Source organism: Oncorhynchus mykiss, chromosome 11 (assembly GCF_013265735.2).
Source record: "Oncorhynchus mykiss isolate Arlee chromosome 11, USDA_OmykA_1.1, whole genome shotgun sequence".
NCBI classification, from domain to species: Eukaryota; Metazoa; Chordata; class Actinopteri; order Salmoniformes; family Salmonidae; genus Oncorhynchus; species Oncorhynchus mykiss.
Genome location: NC_048575.1, coordinates 34,367,820 through 34,388,287, shown reverse-complemented (window position 1 = coordinate 34,388,287; position 20,468 = coordinate 34,367,820). Strand labels below are relative to the sequence as shown.

At 43.4% G+C, this 20,468-nt stretch overlaps 1 protein-coding gene across 17 annotated transcripts in view; it reads right to left on the bottom strand.

Moving 5' to 3' along the window:
- The window catches only part of LOC110535604 (sickle tail protein homolog), a 243,719-nt gene that overhangs the window by 39,270 nt on the left and 183,981 nt on the right, over positions 1–20,468 (bottom strand). For 12 of the 17 annotated variants that reach the window (XM_036935332.1, XM_021620705.2, XM_021620700.2 and 9 more), the window contains exons 3-5: positions 12,847–12,927; positions 11,270–11,462; positions 1,521–1,719 (exon numbers count right to left, since the gene is read on the bottom strand). In XM_036935332.1, the coding sequence (XP_036791227.1) occupies positions 1,521–1,719; positions 11,270–11,462; positions 12,847–12,927 (473 nt within the window). Of the gene's footprint in view, positions 1–1,520; positions 1,720–11,269; positions 11,463–12,846; positions 12,928–20,468 lie in introns of those variants that run through there. The other 5 variants (XM_021620697.2, XM_021620698.2, XM_021620706.2 and 2 more) reach the window with 3 other exon arrangements.

The following is a 20,468-nucleotide window of genomic DNA, read 5'->3' as shown; positions in this document are numbered from 1 at the left end:
AAAGATGACGGCTAGTCATAAAGTAAACATCCCACCACCGCAAGAACATTACAGATAGAGAACACTTGTTTTTCCATTTGAGCCCAGTGTGCCGAAAACTTGTACCCTACAGAAATTCAAATATACAATATAGTCACTAAACAGCTTCTGTATGCCAGGGTGGCCTAGTGGTTAGAGTGTTGGACTAGTAACCGGAAGGTTGCAAGTTCAAATCCCCGAGCTGACAAGGTACAAATCTGTCGTTCTGCCCCTGAACAAGGCAGTCAACCCACTGTTAGGCCGTCATTGAAAATAAGAATTTGTTCTTAACTGACTTGCCTAGTTAAATAAAGGTCAAATAATAAAAAATATAAAAAAATCCTGGGCAATCCATATATAGTGCATTCGGAAATTGTGTGTAGATGAAAAAGTAATTGAATCCATTTTAGAATAAGGCTGTAACGTAAAAAAATGTGGAAAAAGTCAAGGGGTCTACTTTCCAAATGCCCTGTCTATATGGTTGGACTTTATGAAATGTTGTCTCCCATAAACACACCCACAATACCAGGAAGTGGGTGATTGGTGACGTGACTGTGTGTGGGGATGACTGAGGGCATGAAACCCTGGTCAGTGTTGTCTTATAGAATCTCACTGTTTTTCTCTCTGTGTTAAAAGAAAGGCAGGCTAACGCTAATGCTACATGTGCCTCTGCAAAGAGACACTTAACATGTGTCCCAAATGGCATCCTATTCCCTACATAGTGTATTACTTTTTTTACCAGAGTTCCTTTGTGCCCTGGTCAAAAGTAGTGCACCAAATAGGGAATATGGTGCCATTTGGGACGCATATTAAGTGTCTCTTTGCACAAGCACATGTTTCTGCACATAGAAGACAGCCAGACTGTGGCCACCTTTGATACAGCTCTCTCACTCACTTTAAATCTGTGGCTCTGGAAGAAACAAGACTGATTATGGGTTCCTGTCCAATCCTTTTGTCCAGCTAACTGAGCAGGAAGGACACAAAATAACTTTCCAAAAGAACTTTCCACTTTCCATCACGTGGGACAACATTTGAGAAAGTAGAGGCTCTAAAACTGTGCTCACGACCCAAAATGGCACCCTAATGTCTACGTAGTGCACTACGTTTGACCCGGGCCCATAGGCAAACCCAAAGTAGTGCACTAGATAAGGATTAGGGTGTCATTTGGGACCGTGTTGTTTGGGTTTGTTTAGGTGTAGGTGGAAGTAAAGCGTCCACTACAGTACAGCTCCACATCCCGAGGTCTTTCATCCACACGGCTATTAGGTTGACTGGGAAGTAGAGAGGGTCACTTCCTGTGTTGCGTAAGTTGAGCTCATTAGACAGGAAGAGCCTAAGGAGGGGAGAGAGGAAGGCTGCTGGGTAACCCTGAGGACCTTACAGGGGTGAGACTGAGACATATGGAAGAAAACCCCAAATGACCTGCTCTAGCTAACCCAGTGTGGGAAAGTAGAGACATCACACACACACACACACACACACACACACACACACACACACACCTGACGTCAGTAAGCTCGTAGTACATGTTCCTCATGTCATCTTTGACATAGACGGCCACACTGGGAGACTCCAGCATCTTCATGGTGAGCTGCTGGGGGAAGGCACTCACAAACAGAGCCCTGATGGTGTCGCCGCTGGTGATCTCATTGGGCATCCGGATCTGCTTGGTCTCCTCTCCGTACTGCAGGTACAGCACGCCTGGGAAGTAGAGCGGAAGGAGAGAGGGTTACCAAATAGTTAATGATGATCTGATGGCTGTTAACCATGTACAGGAACACGACATCAGTCTTATGGGCCACTATTCAAAGTTGTGCACTATATAGTGAATAGGGTGCCATTTGGACGCATGCTTTTTGTACTGTGGGGCCACATGAGTTGTACGCAGTCAGACATACAGCACAAACACTATATCTTCAGTGTATTTCCACTGAGTTAAAGACCAGACGTTTGCGGTAGTATAATAAAGATCCTATAGGCTCCAGGAAATAAAGTGCTGAGCCCCTCTATGGTACATACTTCTCCGGCTCTATAGCTAATAGTAGGGCTTCCTTGTAACAACATAGTCAGTTGGTGAACTAACTCTCTTTCCCTGGTGTACTGTTATGTTAGCAGTTAGCCACTAGCTTTTCATTACGATGAAAGACCTTGCAGATGATCCTAATACCACGTGTGTTATTTGATGACTGGTCATGTGTCACAAATGGAACACTATTCCCTTGATGTGCACTACTTTTGACCAGGGCCGACAGGGAATAGGGTGCCATTTGGGACACACCCTGGGCTTCATATTCTATTTCACATGCAGCATTTGTAACATTCCCTAAAAACTTAACTTTATTAGCTCCGGAGACTTTAGACAGCTCAATTCTAAGATGGGAGTCGGATTGCAAGACTATGTGGTTGCTGCTTGTCTGGTTTCACTCTTAAATCAGAACCAAATGGCGTGGCTGCACAGCTAATGGACAGAGAATCATTTTTATTTATTTTATTTCACCTTCATTTAACCAGGTAGGCAAGTTGAGAACAAGTTCTCATTTACAACTGCGACCTGGCCAAGATAAAGCAAAGCTGTTCGACACATACAACAACACAGAGTTAGACATGGAGTAAAACAAACATACAGTCAATAATACAGTAGAAAAATAAGTCTATATACAATGTGAGCAAATGAGGTGAGATAAGGGAGGTAAAGGCAAAAAAAGGCCATGGTGGCAAAGTAAATACAATATAGCAAGTAAAACACTGGAATGGTAGATTTGCAGTGGAATAATGTGCAAAGTAGAGAGAAATAATGGGGTGCAAAATAAATAAATAAATAAATACAATATAGCAAGTAAAACACTGGAATGGTAGATTTGCAGTGGAATAATGTGCAAAGTAGAGAGAAATAATGGGGTGCAAAATAAATAAATAAATAAATACAGTAGGGGGTGAGGTAGTTGTTTGGGCTAAATTATAGATGGGCTATGTACAGGTGCAGTAATCTGTGAGCTGCTCTGACAGCTGGTGCTTAAAGCTAGTGAGGGAGAAGTGTTTCCAGTTTCAGAGATTTTTGTAGAATTTTAAGAATAGAATAGAATTTGTTTGTTTGACAAATGGCACACTAGGAACTACATTTGAGCTAGATTGCTACAGCAGGAAAATAATCCTGCAGCAACAGGAAATGTACATAATTATGTGGATTAGAATTCATTTACATTTCTGTAGGGGTTGATACATATTCCGCGAAAATCAAGTCTGGAATTTCAAAGTGAAAATTACAAACTTCAGAAGCCTTTTTAAACCTCAAATACACTACAAGTTTGACATTTTCTGCATTGCGGGAAAGTTCTCTTGCAACAGGGTGATCAAATTAAGACCGTACACCTGTATTCCCAATATAGTGCACTACCCTTGAGCAGAGCCCTATGGACTCCGGTGAAAAGTAGCTCACTACATAAGGAATGAGGTGCCATTTGGGATGCAACCTTAGTTTTGAGAGCTTGCAAGGCTTTACAACAGTCAGATTCAACACTCTACACTAATGCTTCTTCAAATGGAACCAAATCACCTTAAATGACTTTCACTTTCATATGCAGAATAAAGCGTTCTTTAAATTCCCATGCTCCCTCGCTTCTACAATACAAAATGCAGTACAGCAATAGATAAATATCTAAAAGTTCTTCCAAAACAACTACTACTATACTGTAGTATAAGCATTATGTTGCACTTCTACACATAAAGCTACATGTAACATCCGAGAGAATACAGAAACTCACTTGAAGAGAGTAATTCCTACTGTACATGTCAGCGACTATAGCTCCAATGTTGTGTTAAGGAGTCCTCTGACTGAAGCCACTACTTCTACTGGCACAGGGCTCTTAAGGAAGACCAGATGTCTCTGGGGACACGACTGCGGGTGTGTGTGTGTGGGAGGCTACAGGGTGAAGTTTCCCCTAGGTTCAGATCAAGGATCAGCTTACCCTCGCCCAATTCTAGCCTTAACCATTAGTGGGGAAAATGCCTAACTTCCCTAAGATCAGTGTTTAGGGGCAACTTTCACTCTACTCCGTATGGGACGGCCACCAGAGAAATGCTGGGTAATGTGCCCTCTTTCCTCCAGCCCTTCATCACCCCATGACCCTTGCTGCTAGCGTAACGCTTTCTCGTGCGGTGTACACAAATGTCTGCATTTCAACCTAAGCAAGAGGCCTCTTTTGGTACAGAATGACTTGCAAAATGACTTCTGTTAATTGTCACGTTGGTCAAAGTGGTGTGGTACCCAAATTTAAACAACACAGAGGCACTCAAAATGTACGAAATGACATAATACTCAACCCAAAGTCACTTCAAAACTAAGACGTGTCCTTTGCTTACATTTTCAAAGAACGTTTTAAGAAGCAAAATCCTGAGGGGTCTCGGAGCTCGGCTGACTACATGTTTTGATTATGAGAGTCGTGCTGTAGCACTCTCTCGGTTTAGGTCAGCAAAGTTAAATGACTGGCTCTTAGAAGAACCACCTGTGGCATTACTAGAGCTATGCTACAGCCTTTTAATGCAACTATTTCCACCCAACTGAAGGCGTTTGTCATACTGATGCAAATTAAGTGCCCTCTGCCTTGATAGCGAACATCCTTTCTAATCCTGTCAATACCCATACGAAAAAATAAATACATTTCAATATACACAGCTCAAAAAAATAAAGGAAACACTTAAACAACACAATGTAACTCCAAGTCAATCACACTTCTGTGAAATCAAACTGTCCACTTAGGAAGCAACACTGACTGACAATAAATTTCACATGCTGTTGTGCAAATGGAATAGACAACAGGTGGAAATTATAGGCAATTAGCAAGACACCCCCAATAAAGGAATGGTTCTGCAGGTGGGGACCACAGACCACTTATCAGTTCCTATGCTTCCTGGCTGATGTTTTGGTCACTTTTGAGTGCTGGTGGTGCTTTCACTCTAGTGGTAGCATGAGACGGAGTCTACAACCCACACAAGTGGCTCAGGTAGTGCAGCTCATCCAGGATGGAACATCAATGCGAGCTGTGGCAAGAAGGTTTGCTGTGTCTGTCAGCGTAGTGTCCAGAGCATGGAGGCGCTACCAGGAGACAGGACAGTACATCAGGAGACGTGGAGGAGGCCGTAGGAGGGCAACAACCCAGCAGCAGGACCGCTACCTCTGCCTTTGTGCAAGGAGGAGCAGGAGGAGCACTGCCAGAGCCCTGCAAAATGACCTCCAGCAGGCCACAAATGTGCATGTGTCTGCTCAAATGGTCAGAAACAGACTCCATGAGGGTGGTATGAGGGCCCGACGTCCACAGGTGGGGTTTGTGCTTACAGCCCAACACCGTGCAGGACGTTTTTCATTTGCCAGAGAACACCAAGATTTGCAAATTCGCCACTGGTGCCCTGTGCTCTTCACAGATGAAAGCAGGTTCACACTGAGCACATGTGACAGACGTGACAGAGTCTGGAGACGCCGTGGAGAACGTTCTGCTGCCTGCAACATCCTCCAGCATGACCGGTTTGGCGGTGGGTCAGTCATGGTGTGGGGTGGCAATTCTTTGGGGGGGCCGCACAGCCCTCCATGTGCTCGCCAGAGGTAGCCTGACTGCCATTAGGTACCGAGATGAGATCCTCAGACCCCTTGTGAGACCATATGCTGGTGCGGTTGGCCCTGGGTTCCTCCTAATGCCAGACAATGCTAGACCTCATGTGGCTGGAGTGTGTCAGCAGTTCCTGCAATAGGAAGGCATTGATGCTATGGACTGGCCCGCCCGTTCCCCAGACCTGAATCCATTTGAGCACATCTGGGACATCATGTCTCGCTCCATCCACCAACCACGTTGCACCACAGACTGTCCAGGAGTTGGCGGATGCTTTAGTCCAAGTCTGGGAGGAGATCCCTCAGGAGACCATCCGCCACCTCATCAGGAGCATGCCCAGGCGTTGTAGGGTGGTCATACAGGCACGTGGAGGCCACACACACTACTGAGCCTCATTTTGACTTGTTTTAAGGCCATTACATCAAAGTTGGATCAGCCTGTGGTGTGGTTTTCCACTTTAATTTTGAGTGTGACTCCAAATCCAGACCTCCATGGGTTGATACATTTGATTTCCATTAATCATTTCTATGTGATTTTGTTGTCAGCACATTCAACTATGTAAAGAAAAAAGTATTTAATAAGAATATTTCATTAATTCAGATCTAGGATGTGTTATTTTACTGTTCCCTTTATTTTTTCTGAGAACTGCATTTAACGTCACGTAACGTGATGTTCTAAAATGCATGTAACGCCTGACAATATTCCAGAGATGCATAGCTATGACATCTACTGGGGGGTCAAAGGGAACCTTGTTTTTTTGTGTTTTTTTTAACATTTTATTTTAATCGAACTGTAATCGATCCCAGAAACTGATGCTCCAGATACTGAACAAGTCTAAAGAAGGTCAGTGTTATTGCTTCTTTAATCATGAGCACAGTTTTCAGCTGTGCTAACATAAATGCAAAAGGGTTTTCTATAATGATCAATTAGCCTTTTAAAACGATGAACTTGTATTAGCTAGCACAATGTGCCATTGGAACACAGGAGTGATGGTTGCTGATAATGGGCCTCTACGCCTATGTAGATATTATTATTTTTTTTACATCTGCCGTTTCCAGCAACAATTGTCATTTACAACATTAACAATGTCTACACTGTATTTCTGATCAATTTGATGTTAATAGACAACAAAAAAATGTGCTGCTCTTTCAAAAACAAGGGAATTTCTAAGTGACCCCAAACTTTTGAACGGTAGTGTATACTGAAAAATAGAAAAACACAACACGCAACAATTTCAAACTGACTTACAGATCCATATAAAAGGAAATAAGGAAATCAGTCAATTGAAATAAATACATTAGGCCCTAATCTATGGATTTCACATGACTGGACAGGGGTGCAACCACAGGTGGGTTTAGGGGGGGCTTATTTTTCACCACGAAAGGGCTTTAAAAAACAGATAGAAATACTCCTTGAGCATCACGTTTTGTTGAAAAAATTGACGGTTTAGGAAAGAATCTGGCTTTTCAACGATGGTAACCCGTTGTATAAAAGCAATAATATACTCTAGTCCGTGTGTTTTGACATTTGTATCATGGCTGTGATGGTCTACGCCACTCGGTTTCGCCACTCGTGCTTTTATATGCCCAATGATTGCTCAACAATTCAAAAAGGTAGACAGGCTTCAGCGCGTCACACTTTATTCATTGTTCTAACCTTCATAGGGCGCATCATTCAATCTCAGAGCGGTTTCCTAAAACCATTGTTATTAACGTTGCACTTGAACATTTGCGTAATCTAACGCCTGCCTCAGACCACTTGTAGAACAGCTCAGAACATAGAATCACACGGTTTATCCGTCTCTCTGTGACCACCAATAACTTCCCGAACAAAGTTGAATACAAATACAATGTTGCCAATGTCTTTGTAATTTATACAAAAAAAAGCGACGTATAGGCATATTTCAATCATATTTCAATATATTTCATGTTCAATCGAGTTGTATTTTGTTGTATTAGGCTGCTGTCTGTAATTTGTCTCTATATATTTCATGATGTCTAGTCTATCCAGGCCGTATCACTACCAGCCGTGATTGGGAGTCCCATCAATTTTCCCAGCATCGTCCGGGTTTGGCCGTCATTGTAAATAAGAATATGTTCATAACTGACTTGCCTAGTTAAATAAAAAATAAAAATAACTTGTGCTCAATGATGTGCCAAATCTGTGATTTTGTGCATTTTTATTGGGTAAGCATTAGAACAGGCATTCCCAACCCCAGGGGTATGCGCAATGCCGTCGGGGGTATGCCAAAGAAGAATGCGATTCACATAAAAAAATAAGAATTTTTGTTCACATTTTCAAACGGGGGCTATACATTTGGGGAGAATTTTTTTTCCCCCTCGCCTGAGTAGGCTCGTTTCACTGCCAAACATTTTATTAAACCATCTAGTGTTCAGCAAAATAACAACACAATGTCAAATTGTCACGACTCCTACCGAAGGTGGCTCCCCTTCCTGTTCGGGTGGCGCTCGGAGGTCGTCGTTACCGGCCTACTAGCTGCCACTGATCCCTTTTCCCCTTTCTGTTTATTGGTTTCCCCTGTTTTGTGTGTAGGCTGATTAGTCGGGCTATGTTAGCCAGTAGGCCCGCCTGCTCTTTGTGCGGGATTCTTTCCTGTTGCTATTGGTGCACGTTTGCGGTTGACGTGTTTTCGCTCGTGGGCTTTTCTCCGGACTGTTTGAGTCCCCGTGTTTGGGGCATTTGTTTTGTGTGTGCCCTGTGTTTCGTGGGGTGGCTTATGGTCGCTGTGTGTGCAATTAAAAGCACTACCCTGTACTCTCTGCTTCCTGCACCTGACTTCGCACCCACTACGCCCAGAGCGTTACACAAATACAGGTCGCCTAGTCAAATAATTAACATACAATTACATTAACCGTTACTCTCGCATGGGAATTCCACTAACGGAATTCCCGTTAGTATTATATTAATTATACTAATTATACTAATCTCACAACTCAATGAAACCTTCACTCTTGCGCAGACATTTAGACACAAAACATGCCAATTTGAAAAATCAGCAAACGGGAGTTCTTTGAGCGAGAATTCAGACGACTTTCGAGTAGTAAGACATGTATAAAAGTAAGAGACCCCATTAATAAGAAGGGGCTAGAAGTGTCTTATATGGTGAGCTGCCGTGTGGCTAGGACAGGCAAGCCCCATACTATTGTGGAATTCATTCTTCCTGCTGCCGCGGATATGGCTGGGACAATTCTGAGGGAGAAGGACAAAAAAACTATAGACAATGCCTTCATCAAACAACTCTTTTTTCATGACGCAGCAGTGACGTGGCAGGAGATGTTTTGAAACAATTACTGCTTTGCATACAAGCCAGTGAATTCTATGCGTTACAGCTGGGTGAGTCAGACGTGGCAGGCCTGGCACAGCTCCATTACTTTTATGGGGGGGGGGGTCAATTAAGGAAGACATCCTCTTCTGCAAACCACTGGAAACCAGGACAACAGGGGAGGATATTTTTAAAGTACTAGACAGCTTTGTGACATCAAATGGACTTTGGTGGTCAAGATGTGTTGGTATCTGTACTGATGGTGTAAAAGCCATGACACGGAGACATAGTGGAGTGGTAATGTGCGTGCAAGCAGTTGCTCCCGACGCCACTTAGGTACACTGCAGCACCCACCGAGAGGTTCTTGCTGCCAAGGGAATGCCTGACATCTTGAAATACGTTTTGGACACTACAGTGAAAATGGTTAACTTTGTTAAAGCAAGGCCCCTGAACTCTTGTGTATTTTCTGCACTATGCAATGACAGGAGCAGTGACCATGTAACGCTTTTACAACACACAGAAGTGCGCTGGTTATCAAGGGGCAAAGTATTGACACATTTTTTGAATTGAGAGACCAGCTTAAAGTTCTTCACTGACCATCATTTTCCCTTGTCTGACCGTTGCATGATGACGAGTTTCTCACACGACTGGCCTATCTGGGTAATGTTTTGCCTGAATGATCTGAATCTAGGATTACAGGGACACCCTGCATTATATTCAATGTTCGGGACAAAATTGAGGCTATGATTAAAAAGTTGGAGCGCTTCTCTGTCTGCATTAACAAGGAGAACACACAGGTCTTTCCATTGTATGATTTTTTTGTGCAAATGAACTCAAGCTTACGGACAATGTCTAATTTGATCGTGGGCAATTACGCAGGTACTTTCCCGAAACGGACGATACAAACAACTGAATTCGTTATCCCTTTCTTGCCCTGCATCCAGTCCACTTACTGAACAAGAGTGCCTCATCGAAATTGCAACAATTGGTTCTGTGAAAATTACATTTCAGAAGCCACTGCCAGATTTCTGGATAGGGCTGCGCTCAGAGTATCCTGCCTTGGAAAATTGCACTGTTAAGACACTGATGCCCTTTGCAACCACACACCAATGTGAGAGTGGATTCTCAACCCTCACTAGCATGAAAGCTAAATACAGGCACAGACTGTGTGTGGAAAATTATTTAAGACTGAGATTCTCTCCAATACAACCCAACATTGCACACCCTTCTCATTAACCTGTGGTGAGTTATTCACAATTTTTGATGAACAAATAAGGGTTTTATATGTAAGATGGCTACAAAGAGCAAAATTATTGATTATTATTTGTGACCTGGTCCTATAAGAGCTCTTTGTCACTTCCCCATGAGCCGGTTTGTGACAAAAACTCACACTCATTCTTATGTTTAATAAATATATCAACATGAGAGTGCGCTGACCCCTGGTGCTAGAGAGCAGCTGGAGGTTGAATGTTTGAAGGGGCACAGGACTATAAAACGTTTGGGAACCACTGCATTAGAAGAATAAGCCGCCTCAATATTTTCAGTGGTGAATCTTCTCGAGGAGCGATCCCGACGTCAGTATTGTTAATTATTTCCCCATTTTAAGAAAATATTTGATCCCATCAGTATTGGCACATGCTCCAACGAAGCGCTTATCTGAGCGGCGTTTTGGGAAACATATGTCACGTCTTCGGCCGTTGTAAGAAATGTGCATCGTTAAAAACACCTGTAAGCCTTAGTTCCATCGCTATCAGGACACCGGGCCCTGATCTGTTGCATCAGCCTCATTTGCTTTTTAACGCGTTTTGTTATGTACTGGTTCTATGAATTTGGGATCCGTCTTCCCACAACTGTTCCAGAGTCTGTTTGGAATAGGCTATTTCTTTCTCGCACTGAATGACAAGCTGACCAACAGAATAGGGAAACTTTCGGACTATGGAGGATAGGCTAGAGATCTTGCTGTTCGCTACTCGTCTTGTCTGCTGAGGAAAAGTTTTTTTTTTTTTTATCTTCAAAGTGCACATCGGAATTCGGTAAGAAGGACGCACGCCGTTGCATCCTCGGGTTGCATGTTCCGTTAAGATGCAGAACCATAATCTAAATGTGACATCTGTCATTCTGAGCACCGTGGGTGGACGCCCTAATCAGGTTAAGTACCCTATACATGTGGGTCCATCACATTTCTCAAATGTCTGGTAAATTAAAATGCTGCTGGTGAAATGTTCGGAAAGTGTGTGTGTGTGTGTTTTTTTAAAGAGAGCCAGGCTGGGTTATGCAAGCTGTGTCTATCTGTGTGTGTGAAGCAGTCCTTGGTGTAGTTGTGGTTAATAGCATCAAAACACAGTGTGGCCATGTTGTGGTCCCCTACCTAGTGAGCGGTCCCTGGTCTGGTTGGTGGAGCGCACTACGGGCAGGCTGGCGCGGGAGCGGCTGCCTCTGGTGAAAGTGGTGGGGGCATCAGCCTCTGACATGGTGTCCAGAGACTCCAGGGAGGCCAGGGAGAGGTGCTCAGCCTGGTCCCCTACACTGGAGCTGCTAAGGCCGTGTTTAGGGCTTCTGCTCTATAAGGGAGAAGAGGAGAAAGAGGTTCAAGAGGGGGTCACAATACACAGGAAAAGGGTTGTAAAAAATTCCGGTAACTTTCCCAAAAGGTCCCCCTCAAAATGTATTCTGGGAAGGTTACTGGAATTTTGCAGCCCTACATAGGAACCTTACACAAACTGAAACACAATTTCCCTAAGCTATGTGCCAGTGTCACATGCAGGAATCAAACCCACCATAACTCTGTGTTGCAAGCACCATTCTTTAACCAACAAAGCCATCTGAACCAAACACTAGTGTTAATTATTTTAAGTGTTTAAGACAAAAGACAAGCTTTTTAACTACAACATGAACACAGTGAAAAGCCCAGTGCCATTGTGTGACATTCTAGTCATGCATTCAAGTCTATTTGGGTGTCAATTGTTTGCATCAGTGCAGATTGCAGACAGACACTGCCTGTTATAGGTTATGTCACACAAGCACACACACACACACCATAATTTTCCATGGCACAGTTGCTAAAAATGGAAGAGGAGGGCAGTAATTTGGTTGCGCTGGGGTATCCCCCTCGGCCCATTGACTAATGTGGAGCAGGCAGTGATTTTCGCAGGACTATACAGATAAGGTGAGATGAGGCAAACATGACACACCCCACTATATAGCATGACACACCCCACTATATTGCACACACACTATGATTTTCCATGTCGCAGTTGCAAAAAAAATACGAAATGGTCCCTAGGCCTTATCACGTAATAATAATGCGTTTCTCTTTTGACAAGCTTCACACAACTTGAGAAGTGAAGGGTTAACACACACACAAACACACGCTTTTCTCACTTGTGGTGCAGGTAGTTACAGCCCCAAAATCGACATCGTAGAAAAAATATAAAATAACTCCAGCGCAAATTTTTTTTTTATTCTTCCGGTCAGAGTTATTTTTCAAGCTTTGCACAACAACCAAGGGAAAAGGTGTAGCAAGGCTGATTAAAGCCACTAATGAGTTCACCAGGCAGACAGTCCTGTGGGCCTGGCAGAGTGCTAAAGGCTGTGGAGCTCATTGAGAAGCCTGGTAGTATTGTAAGGTTATCTGTGCCAGGGTGACAGTTTGACTAGCATTGAGAGGTCAGCACACCGAGAGCCCTTTATCAAGCTAACAGTTCTGAGGACACACCCAGGTGCACACACAATGACAATTTTGATATAAATAGCTTCTCCTTTTCAGTTTATTGAGAAGTCATTGACATTTTTTTTTCTTTCCAATCATTGAATTGGAATTTCAGTTTTCTTCCTGAATTGACTGCCTTCAATTAAAATTGATCCCAACCCTGACAGACAGGTTAGCTGGGATGCAGACAGTCACACGCCCAGGCATGATGCAGATAAGATAAAAATCAGACTAACTGTGTGGGGAAATTGGATTTTCAGCAAGTACCTCTGAATGTCAAGCTCAGAGTGGAGAGAAGACAACATGCCCTGTAAGGACTGATGGAATGAAGAGAGAGAGAGAGAGGTGAGAGAGAGGTGAGAGAGAGAGAGAGAGAGAGAGAGAGAGAGAGAGAGAGAGAGAGAGAGAGAGAGAGAGAGAGAGAGAGAGAGAGAGAGAGAGAGAGAGAGAGAGAGAGAGAGAAAGAGGACGTGGGGAAAGGGAGAGGTGAGATGGTCATCAAACATGTCAAGAAACAAGGCAGCAATTTGAACAGAACTGTGTTTTTTTTTAGATTATACTGTATCTGCTTTCCAATAGAGCCAACAAACTATAGTCTGCTAATCCTTTGCTATTAATAGCTGTATGATTGTTTTTATAGCCATCACCCTCCACACCACCATTATTATTCAGATGACATCGTTGAGTGGATGAGACATGTCACCTTCAGTGTCATCACCACAGGAGTGACCGGTCACCTGACATTGCAGCAGCATCCTCTGGGTATATCTGGGGCGGCATCCCAAATGGCAGCCTATTCCCATACGGCCCTGGTCAAAAGTAGTGCACTATATAGGGAATAGGCGGCCATTTGGGACGCAGTTCTGATGACCCGAGCACTACAACTCAATTGTGTCGTGAGTAGAAAGGTAAGGTCCTTGTATGCATGGCCCATGATGAGACAGTCACATGGAGGGCCAAGTTCAGTTGATGTGTCATCCGAAACCAAGGAGCACGCTCGGTAATTTGAACTGATTTGGAATTATTTATGAGTGAAAAGTAATTATTTATGAGTGTAACCAATTATGTTGAGGTGAATACAGTACCAGGCTGCTCTGAAAACCTGGCGGTGTTAAAAACATACAGTCACATGTGGTAGAATACATACGGAGCAAGATGGAGAGAGAGGCTCCCTGCCGATGGTGGTAATAAAGTTTACACATCAACACCAAAATGAGGTGTCGTCTATTGGTTGAGCTTGGCAAGTTATCCTCCTTCTCTCTCTTTCACACATGCGCACACGCACACACACATAACCTCTCTCCCTCTGTCCCTCCCACCCTCCCTGGCAGGCACTCCATTTGTCACCCCTCTATCACAGAAAAGCCACTTCCTATCCCAGCAGAAACCACTTCCTGTCGTGGCCTAGACGTGTAAAAATCACGGTTTAAAATCCGATTACAACCACCAACCTGCTGTTAAGACACATCGACCACACATTGATCCGGTCACGGCTGGGGAGTTAGACCTAAATTCCACATGTCACCGTGTGTGGTTTAGTTAGCGATGACAGTCAATGGTCACCGTAGAGCACACCTACTATTTCAGCACTGAGTAGGCAGTCATATCATTCTATGTGGGTCACTTACAGAGTGTGTGGCACGGAGAAGTGAACACGTTTGATACAGGTACAGTAAAAGTGACACACAAGATGACAATGATTATGGCCGTCGGGAACAAATTAATCAAAACGCATTCGGTCGGAATGTTACGACTTTACCAAGGTAATTGGATATTGCTCCTACACGTTATACAATTTACTACTCTGAGAGAGCATGTTCTGTTTTCAAAGTCTTTAATAAAAGATCCAGCGTGCCTTTTAGTTGCAGTTTCGCCATTGTTCACTTTTACATTTCCAAAATGGTATTCTTTCCAGAGGTGGTGTCCATTGCAGAAAGGAGGGGGGGGGGGGAAATGTGTCTTCTGCATTTAACACAACCCCTCTGAATCAGAGAGGTGCAGGGGGCTGCCATTATCGACATCCACGGCACCAGGGGAACAGTGGGTTAACTGCCTTGACAGATTTTTACCTTGTCAGCTCTGGGATTCAAAACCTGCAACCTTTCGGTTACTGGCCCAACGCTCTAATCACTAGGCTACCTGCCGCCCCATTGGGTGTTTGATGTCTGTTTTGTTATACTCATTGAATACATCCCTTAAAATGCCTTTATTATTCTCCGTCAAATGTATAAACGGTTTGGCTGCTATATGAGTTATTATAGAGTAGCATTTTACTTTGTGTGCATAACAGTGTTGCGTCCGTCCCTCTCCTCGCTCCGACCTGGGCTTGAACCATGGACCCTCTGAACACATCAACAACTGCCTCCCACGAAGGATTGTTACCCATCGCTCCACAAAAGATGCAGCCCTTGAAAGGGAAACAACTTCAAGATTTCAGAGCGAGTGATTGAAGCGCTACTTGCGCGCACCGCTAACTAGCTAGCCATTTCACACTGGTTACGCGTGTGTGTGTGTCTCTACTGTCTTTCGAGCCTTGAAAGATTTTCACGAGTGTCAAATCAGGTTACTTTTGCATACAATTTAGGTACATTTCCTGGATTCACAAACGAGCAGATACCACAAAAACGGATGGATGAAAAGTCAAGAAATAAGAAAAATTCCACACCATTGTTGTCCAACTGAATGTATTCACCTGAAATGTGTCTTCGGCATTTAACCCAACCAATCTGAATCAGAGAGGCAGGGGGCTGCCATAATCAACATCCACGTCTTCAGCGCACAGTGGGTTAACTGCCTTGCTCAGGGGCAGAACGACAGATTTTTACCTCGTCAGCTCGGGGATTCGATCCAGCAACCTTCCAGTTGCTGGCCCAACGCGCTAAACACTAGGATACCTGCCGCCCCATTGTCTAAACATCATTATGGCTGTGGCGTCTTGGTTTCAGACAGATGATCAGAGGTATAGTACAGTGCTGAGACGTGGTGATTAAAATGAATTGTGATATTTAAAAATAATCACTGCTTCTATCAAAAGATAGTGGCAGACATAGAACACTTTATGGAAAATATAGCCATGGCTGCCAGGGGGCTGGGCTGATTTCTGCAAAACAGAAGCAACTTCACAAGTAATGTTTCCGAGTCTTTGCTTAAGAGCGCTTCATGCTTCAGGTTGTGCAGCACAGAAATAGAAATAGACAAAGTTAAATTGATCTAATGTCAAGGAATTGTTCTCAATTCCTCATTTTAAGAGTCGAATGAGACCATTTACTCCGTCTAGTCGGCATCTAGGTCTTTCTCTCGCCAAACTTGGCAGAGTGTGGACTTCTGCCAGGAAACAGAAGCTCATCATGGTTTAGCCCCCACACTGGTGATGTCAGCAAGCCTTTTCACTTAAGATGCTAATTGTGTTGGCTCCCTGAGGAGAGGAGGAGAGAGAGAGAGAGAGCGCGCGAGAGAGGACCATCCCTTAGCCCCGTGTAATTAACTGGCCTGATCTGTATGAGTATCACATCTGGAGTCCCTTAACCGTGTACACTCTGCCTGCGTACTGTACTTCTACATGCTGCCCTGTACACCGTGTGAAGACAGCAAGACACACTGTCGAACCACCCTCTCTAACCCTAACTGTATATCTGTGTGTTAACAGAGTGGCTCCTCAGATTGGACAGGTTTATCCGTATGCCTGCGTGACCCAGCAACAAAAGGATAGATGTTCAGCTGGATATTGTAAGCCACTTTATGGTCCAAAATTGGGGTCCGGAGTTTTTGCTGAACACCTGACGAGGAAGAATGCAAGATCTGTTACTTTACGGTTCACCACCAAACAGACATGGCATTGGTTTACTACTCTAAAGGCTGTGGTTTGAATTCCCAGATCATCTCAGAGAAGGCTCCATTTTCTGCTCAGCGCATTCAGTGTCCTCGTGTCTGTCTGTGGGTCTCCAACTCTTCACGGTCTTTTGTATCATCCAGGCTGTGTCCCAAATGGCACCCTATTCCCTGGGTAGTGCCTACAGGGCTCTGGTGAAAAGTAGTGCACTAGTGTTAATAACATTATACACTAGTATCCCCTTGTCATCCATTCCCATTGATTATGGCTGTGTCCCCCTCCCTAACCCCTCTCATACCACACTCCACCTCTAATCCCCCTCCCTCCAAAATCATCTCATGACCTTCAGACAGACTGCCTGCCTGGGGCTGGACAGACCAAGCTAATCGGTTTGTTAAAAGGGGTCGACTTTACAGTATCAACAATCAAAGCCAATCACGCGTTCCATTGAGAAGGGCTATAATCTATGGACTCGAGGCGGATTGCACGGTGGTTGCACATTACGGCATATCAAATTCATATTTACTCTCTGTCGGCGATAAATATATATTTTTATTAGGTAATAACTGTAGTCAAAACAGACATATCAGACTTACACTGTAACAGACACATTACGGTATGTCAGACACATTACGGCATTTAGAATTCCTACGCCCTGTCATCAATAAATGAATTATTGTTACGTGATTGCTGGATATAAAAGTATCATGTATCAATGTATGTGTATGCAGCAGCAAAGTTGTAAAATATACATTTAAAAAATAGGTTAATGGAAAAAAACATGAACAAAAATGAATAGTTGTAGCAAGAGTTGCAGTCAAAGCAGATAAAGCTCACGCTGACAAATTCAGAGGTAGGAGTAGCTACCTTATTTAGCCTACTGTTGTACAGTCATAATAGATCCAGAGCCTGGGAAAGAGATAGTGGCAACGTTCAAACGAGGGTTTAGCTGTGAAATCCCTCTAGCCAGAGATGGACTGCATCACATAAAAGGGCATCCTTTTTGTAGTGCACAAAAAAAAAGATGTAGCGCACTACTTTTGGGCAAAAGGGAATAGGGTGCCATTTGGGACGCAAAAAAAACAAACCATATGAGAGCACATGATGACAGGTCCATTGACCTTCCCAGAACCTACGTTCAATCGGTTTCAGCAACTTTGAAATGTGCACCACTGATTTGGCCCAGCCATTCGATTACATTCACTCAGGCAGACCTCAGACTCACAAACAGACCTCCGTGTGCCTGCACTGAGAGAGCCTATACAAAACATATTAGCCTGAGCACACAAACATAGAGGGCTCGCTGACAACAAACTCAGACTACCGTACTTTCACGAGCCAAACGTACTCCTACGAGTGATGCAAATGGAGGGTTGGAGATTTACAGAACGTTGACGTTCTGAAAGTTCACATATTATTACAATGCGCTGTGGCAATCAATACAGTGTCGCTCAGTTGCTTGTTCATCCGACCAACTTACTACAAATACTGAATCAATATGTACATAAAGAGGCATACATGCCCAGTCATCATAGTCACATTCCTGATCATAAGCAGAATTAAATAGATTAAATACTTCCCTCCAGATTTGAAGGCATTTAATAGAATAGAAGATATTTACAGTGAATTACCAGCACAACGATTATCTCCCTCCTGCAGAGCTTCCCATATCCTAGTCTAGTGGAAACTCCCCTGGTCTGCTGAACACACACATCCTGCTGTTATTCCAGCCCCACTGTTCTGTTCTGTTCTCCCCCAGACTGGATAGAAGGATGGTCGTGACTCCCAGTCCAGCTTGCCCAGGATAAAACTCACATCAAAGTTCTATCACCACCACAGTGTCAGGGGAGAGCAGTCAAGGGATGTGGGTGTGTGTGTGTGTGTGTGTAACCAGGGCAACCACATACGCATGTGCGTATGACGCGCACACACAAAACACACTAATCAAAATCAACACATTTAAAAAAAAATGTTTAGCTCTAAGTCATGCATTGAAAAAAATTATATCTTTGTGCACCGAGACAAGATTTATCTGGGAGCAGTAAATCGATTTACAAGTTTGACAGTGTGTTTTAGATCAAATGAATAGCTCTGAAATGTCCCCAATCCCCTTTGGTGTTTACAGCCTCACATCTCATGAGGGCTGGAAGAAGACAGAAAGATGACACCGGTCCCCAGAACAGATAAGACCTCAGCCTGCTAGGCTAAACCTCACTGGTAATACTGGTAAAACTTAAATCAGTGTCTCTGAGAAACAGACTAGCCATAGGGCAGTTTGGGAAAATGCCAGGTGGACCAGTCCATCTTTAGCCAAGAGCGACAGTCTAAATATAATTTTTTTGTTGCACAGAATAATCATTATTTGGATAATAAATGGGGGCCTCTAGGAAAGAAAATGGCCTGGCGTATTAGAAATGCCTTGGCCGATTTCTGGTCCCAATCCACCCCTGGTCTCTCCCCTCGCAGCATGGGACATAGACCCTAACGACAACTCAGACGGTCCATCTTCAAAGTAAATCTTTAAAAAATACACTCAAGAAATAAAATATTGTATTGTATTCATCATGGTGATTCAGGAGTAACATTATTCCCCAACAACATTAAACTATACAGAAAACCCTCAAATTGATGAAAATTAAATTAATGATGAGAGAATAGTCAGATTATTTGCTAACTTAAATAGCAGTGCAGATGGCACTATTTTGCTAAGTGCAGAGATGTATTATAGGTAATGAATCTGTAGGGGACTTTGTATTCTACAGACTTTGTGGCCCAAGGTTGTGAGAGATCAAATCCCAGCTGGGGTCATATTGAAAGGTCAGCACTAAGTGATCATGTCAAATGTAATCAGATTGATTAAAGATGTTTACAATATTTTAGCTGAACAGCGTACCACTTAACTTAAAACCCCCATGCCATTTCATTACTTCCTGTAAAAATGTTTTTTAAAAAAACAGGAAATGTGCAGTTTCACATGTGAAAACATAAGAGACATACATGCGAGGTCAGTTGTTCACATGTTACATTTAGAGTTCACATGTGAGCAGCATTTTCACGTGAAAAATGTTCACATGTGAAAATCTCATTCTCACATGTGCAATTGCATTTTCACGTATGAAAAATGTATCAAATGTTGTCACGTGTAGTTTCATGCCATCGCGTGTTGAAATTTTGCATCGCCATGTCACATTTATTTCACACCGAAGACATGTTTTCACGTGTACTTTCATAGTATCACAGGTTGCTTTTGCACGAGATCACATGTGAAACGCCTGTGATCACGTGAAATTCAAGAGTTATGTTGCACAGCATTTAAGTTACAGGTGATTACATCAGAAGATAAACGTTGGAAAAGCGAAAAGAAAATAAATAAAAAAGTTGGAAATAACACGAGGTTGTTGGTCATGGAATGCCTTGCACGCTTGCTTTACTGGTTCTGTTTTGTGCTGGTGCCTGTAACTGTCACGCAATTTTGGGATTGAGTTTAACAGGTCTGGGCTACCCAGGTCTTAACAGATCATTTACCCATTACTGTCCTGTCCACACACAAAGTATTTGCTGACAGAGCTCTGGCATCACGTCCTGTCTAGACTTGTTCTTTAATGTCATAACATTAGTACTCCGAGTATGATTTATCCCTTCTGACGCTTCCGGCTTTCCCGTAATAACAGCTCTGCTGGGTTTCATTCTAAGGGGATCCACACCCGCACACACACAGAGAACACACTCTCTTCCAGAGAGTTTGTCCTGGCCTGTATAACAGTCAGGTCTAATTTGAGCCACTCTGTGTATATCTGATGATTGTGAAGATGAGAATATGGCTCAGAGCCTGTGGTAAGAAGTTCTCAGAGAATAAAATAAATCCTTATCTGTCCACGAACCCACGGAGCTGCTTCTTCTCTCAGGACACACACACACACACACACACACACACACACACACACACACACACACACACACACACACACACACACACACACAGTATTTCTGTTACATGGATTTGAAATATGTATTTAAATACTTCTTTAA